Source organism: Gavialis gangeticus, unplaced genomic scaffold (genome assembly GCF_001723915.1).
Source record: "Gavialis gangeticus isolate Ggan-Ray unplaced genomic scaffold, GavGan_comp1, whole genome shotgun sequence".
NCBI classification, from domain to species: domain Eukaryota; kingdom Metazoa; phylum Chordata; order Crocodylia; family Gavialidae; genus Gavialis; species Gavialis gangeticus.
The window spans coordinates 5,573,773-5,579,169 of record NW_017728996.1 but is presented as its reverse complement, the minus strand read 5'-3'; the positions used below and the strand labels follow the sequence as shown (position 1 = coordinate 5,579,169).

Sequence of the window (5,397 nt, the reverse complement as noted above, 5' to 3'; positions counted from 1 at the left end):
GTCCTTGTGACGTGTTGTCCAAGAGTCACTGAGATGACGTACAGATGTTGGAAGTGACACTGTCCACTGGAGTTGCAATACATGAGATCCATTAATTATTTCACAAGAGGGAACAAAAAGTGCATTGGTTTTCTTTTGGGAAAAAAAGGCAACCTACAGAACGCAGCGGGGGCACCAGGCCCTAAGAAAAGTCTCTATCAAATGACCTGAGTGCATAATAGCCGAACAGAAGGGAAACCCAAACTGTCCTACAAGCTTCCTGCTGTCTCTTTGCAAACCTCAATATTGCAAAGTCGCTTGTTAAATGTCAAACTATTAGCGCCAAAATAATCCGTCTTTAAAGCCAGAAGACATTGTCAGCGTCCGGTGCTTTCTGGTCCAGAGCAGTCGGCAAGGGGCGAGCCTCCTCCTCCTCTCACTTCTCCCTCTGCCTGGCTCTGTGCTGGTTTCCACCCTCATGGCCCTGCGGTTTGCAGTTTGAACTAGGCCAGGAGGAAGGGGACGTGGATGAGAGCAGCGGCACCACGGCCCGCCGAAAGGATCTGCCATTAAGCAACTCCACTGGCCCCACGCCTTCCCCGGGAAGTAAAACTGAGGGCAAAGGACAAGGTAAGGGCAAGACTTCAGTGCAGCTTCACTTCCCCAGTGCACATGAGCGGGCTCTGCACACTTGCGCACTAGCGCCGCCCGAGAAGTTTGCACATGCACAGTAGCAGAAAAAGGGCACATTTTGATCCAGGGCACTTGCATCGCGGAGCAGCTCAGAGCTCACTCGGGAAGAGGCCTTTGGAGCTGGGCGATCAGGAGCAGCTGAGGAAGGGGCACGCTCCCGTGTAGCCGGAGAGCAATCCGGAGCAGGGGGAGGCGCGCCGGACTGATTAGCAGCGAAGACCGCCTCCAAGCTGGGGGAGCCTCTAAGTTTGCCCAGCTGAAGGGAGTCCTCTTTATCTGATCGGCATCGGGAAAAAGGGTTTCTTAGTAGTTTAAGCCTCGCGTTCTGTTCATTTAAACATGCCGAAAAAGAAGCCGATGCCAATCCAGCTGAACCCGACCCCGGATGGCTCCACCGTCAATGGGACCAGCTCTGCGGAGTGAGTGCGGCGTCCCCAGGGCTTGGGTGTTACTCCTGCGCCGGGGGAGGGAGGGAGGGAGGGAGGCAGGGGCTGGGCGAGCCGAGCTCGAGCGTTTGTTCTGCTGGTGGCCGGGCTGGGGCTCGTGCACCGAGGATGTTGGAGAACATTGTTGCTGTGTCTTTTCTAGGACTTCAGCAATGCAAAGCGAGAGCACTGTTTGATAGGAAATACTTCATCACTGTGTGGGGGGGAAAAAGCACAAGTGAGGTGTGGAGGGGCAGCACGAACAGAACTTGTAAACCTCTGTGTTTTAAAATCACCGGTGCTTTTAGACTTCGTGGCAAATAGCATGGTTTGGCTTTCAGAGAATCGAAATGATTCCCATAGAGTTTGTGTTTTGCTTGCTTAATACTTTAGAAATGCCTCTTCAGCTGGGGAGCAACTGATTATATAAAAGTACAAAGAATTTGGTGATGCCTCAAGTCCGGTCACATTCACAGTGTAAACAAGTTAAAAATGCAAATTCTGTAACTTCCTTCAGTTCCAGTAGCCTTAGCTAGTGTTTGTAATGAGGGGGCAGCAGACTTCCAAGTTAATAGTAGCCTTCCAAAAGTATAAAATATATAACAAGTATCTAACAAAGCTCAAAGACATTTTGCTTTTCCAAAAAAAAATATGTTGGGAGATTATGACAAATCATAAAGATTCAGAAAGGTAGTTTTTTTTTTTTCCCCCTTGATTTTTAACAGCAAACTTCTCCCCTTTATATCAGATCCAGATTTCACTTACCTCACCTGTATTGTAGGGTTTTAAAAGAGTATTATTGTAAAAATATTTGACACTTCCTTGATATAATGTTCAAATGAATATGTGTGTATGCATATGCTGCAGTTCTTGGTGGTAGCCATGGTTTAAGGACATAGGCAGGTAAGCTTCTTTGAATAGATGTGATGTCTTTTATTAGATCAACCGAGTAGTTGGAAAAAACTTAGCAAGCTTTCAGGCACAAACACCCTTCCTATGCCTGAAGAAAGGTGCTTGTCTGAAAGCTTGCAAAGAACTTTTTTCCAACTACTTAGCTGGTTTAATAAAAGATATCACATCTACCAAAAAAATCTTGCCTTCCTTTATATAAATGTAGTATAGAACTAAACCAAGAGTAGCTGTGCATGGTGAAAAGGGACATCTAATTAGCTCACATTTTGGTTGCACATATTAAATTGTTACTTTTCAATAATCTGTGAATTTATGGGACAAGATGAAGGAAACAGGATCGCTAGAGAAGCTTACAGTTATGCTAGCTGTAGTGTAGAGTATTACCAAAGGAGTTTGCTAGAGGCAACAGGTCTGCATTCATCACTTCATTGTTAGACAGAGGTGATGGATTACAACTACAGGCTGTGGTTTGAAAACTGCTGTGCCATGGAGCCACAAGTTCCTGTCCCAGCAGGATGAAATCAGCCTTTTGTTTTCTTAGGTAGGCAAACAGTTACAAGAAATACGGCTGTGTCTCTTTTCAGACAGCCGATAGGACTTCCATTTCAGATGCTGTGTTAGTCATGTAGTGATAGTGTTCAGCCCATGCAGTCAGAGCCTGTTTTTTTCCATTGAGCTCAGTTTCTGTTTAATCACCTAAATAAGAGACTTCCAAAATGTGTAGCACCCACTGTGATGCTTATGACCCAGTTTTCAAAATATTCAGTGTCTAGTGTGCTTTTTGAAAATCTGGCTTATCTATTTGGGCACCAAAATAATTGTTGAGAGCCCAACTTCCTGCTCTGACAGTTAGGTGATGATCCCTATTGAGAGTTATGGTTTAAGTGACACAGCATCTGCTGGGAATTGTATGGCAAAAGTGTAATAATACCTTGAAATTATATACCATTTCTTGTTCAGATACCTTTTAAGGGCTTTGCAAATGTAATTTGGTTTGATGTTTCTATCTCTCTGAGAGGTGGACATTATTATTGTCAGTTTGGAGGAGAGAAACTGAGGCATGCCTCGAATGAATGAATTAATTTTGATACCTAAACTTAAAGCAAACCTTTCTGATGCTCGGGACATGTACCTCCAATGTTCTTCCTGCCAAGAAATGTTCCTCATTGGACCACTGTATGGAAATTTGGGATTACATACCGATTTGTCCCTTTGCTTCTGTGGCTGAAAATTTACAAAGAAGCATGAAATTAAGGTCACTTAAAAAGAAAAGTGTTATTTTCATAAAGGATAGGATGTCTCAGCATTTTCAGTTTCCAGTACTAAGAAACTTTTCTGTGTAGCTCCCTTATTTGGATTTAGATGTTGCTTCCCATATTTGGCCCTGTGGAGGATGAGGGGTGACCTAGGTTCTTTTGATGAGATGGTTTGTGTAACACATCTCTCAACCTGTCCTCGTTTATACAGCCAAATTAACTAACCGCAAGAACCAGAACTCCCCATCTTCCCCATGAGCACTAACTCTCATTAGGATGTGTCTCTGGGTTGTTTATTTTGTTATGCCTTAACCTATAAATTCATCCTTTTTAGATTTAATTTTCCCTTCCCAAATTCTACCATGTCCAAATAAATGAATTCCTGCTGTACATTATAGAAGTGCCTAGATTTTGGTAAAATGTTTCAGGATTCCCTGGAATGAAAAGTGCCATGCATATGTAAAACTAATGACACTTCATTTGCTCAACTTATGCAGTTCTGAGTTACTTACTGGCTGGGTGTCCTTTAGTTACTCATAGCCTGGTTTCATACGCACACGTAAGCATAGTTAGCTTCATTAATTTCATGCCTCTTTAGGGGAATGCAAAGCCTTTCTTAGGAGAGGAGGCAAAAAGAGCTTGGTTTGTTTAGCTTAGTGAAATAGGCTGAGCGGGATATGATTGCTCTCTGTAAATACATTAGGCAGTAAACACCAGATGGAGAAAAGACTATTAAAGCTAGAAGACGGCGTTGGCCAGAAGAACTAATGGGTATGAGCTAGCCGTGAATACATTTCAGTCCAAAAAAGGAGCTTTCTGAGCATTGGCGGATAGAAGCACTAATCTTCCAATAGGAGTAGTTTAAAATTAGTTAAAATAATAGTCTTGATAATGTTATGAAAGGGATGGTGATGAGCTGCTGTGATGACAGTAGATGACTGGATGATTCGGGAGTCCCTTCCAGACCAACATTCATGTGTTCTCTGTGCTCCAGGATCAGGGTCCACAATGCTTCTGCCCTGTTTTGCATGCTTGAATCGGGCCCTGGCCTGCAAGGCTCCCCATGGATCTGTGGGGAGCCATGCAGGCCAGATCACATGGTGCTGAGGGTCAGAACCAGCCCAGAAGCCAGAGTTTGAGCACCCCTGGTTTAGGTGACCAAAACGTGGCTCATGAGCAGCATGTAGTTCTTGAGCAATTTAAGAATTGCTCCTGATGAGAGAACTAGTTCAATAAATATACTCTCTTAACTTTTTTTTTCTATTTTTGATTTTAATTTTTGCTTATTTATTTTAAGTGGTCATTTTAACATTACAGTATTCTTGGAGTATGGGTGCTATGAATAGATCACTAACTCTGGCACATGTACACCTCTAAAGTTTTTGTTTCCTATGGCTCTTGGCTGTGTCAATTTTTGGTTTGCAGCTAGAATGGTCAGGAATTTTGGCCACCCCTCTGTTAGAAGCCAAGAAAGGCATACTGGTACATGAATATATAATGACAATTGTAAAATATGTTGTAGAGGCCTGAATCTCACTTTCATCAATGTCCCTTTACACTACTAGCACGCAGAGTTTATTTTTCTTCCTTCTACTACATAATTTGGGATAATTCCCTTCCCTTCAAACTTCTGCCTTTCCTGTACCTGTCCAAAATATGTGACCATGCAAGGTCCACATGAGTGAAGTTAAATGCAGCATTTCTTGGGTCAGGCTGGAGTGAACATCCTAGGCAGAAGCTCTTTTAAGAAGCAGGAAGAGAATTCTATCAAAGAGAAACTTCCTTTATTCTAATACAGTTTCTTGTTCCCTGTAAAAGGGAGTGACTGTAATTTGTAGGTGCTATCTTTATCGCAAAAAGTGTATGCACACCAAGATACTTATTCCAATGTAAAATCCAAGTGGGGACAAAGCATAGGTCTCTCTTGGTTTGATGCAGCTGGTCAATGTAAACTCTGTGAAAGAAGGCAGGGCAGGGTGGAACCTTTATAAGCAAACTTGCTCAGAGGGGTCTGAGCTTCTCACAAGTGTTCATAGTAGCCTAGGAAAGCTCATGCCTCTCTGAACAAGCCTGTCTATACTTTTCTCTACCCATGCAAATGATATAGGAATTTTTTTTTTTTTTTTTTTTTT

At 42.9% G+C, this 5,397-nt stretch overlaps 1 protein-coding gene across 1 annotated transcript in view; it reads left to right on the top strand.

Annotated features, from left to right (window-relative positions):
• Positions 1-1,011: 1,011 nt before the first annotated feature.
• The window catches only part of MAP2K1 (mitogen-activated protein kinase kinase 1), a 71,175-nt gene continuing 66,789 nt past the window's right edge, over positions 1,012-5,397 (top strand). The window contains exon 1 of the mRNA XM_019503956.1: positions 1,012-1,091. Coding sequence (XP_019359501.1) covers positions 1,012-1,091 — 80 coding nt within the window. The remainder of the gene's footprint in view (positions 1,092-5,397) is intronic.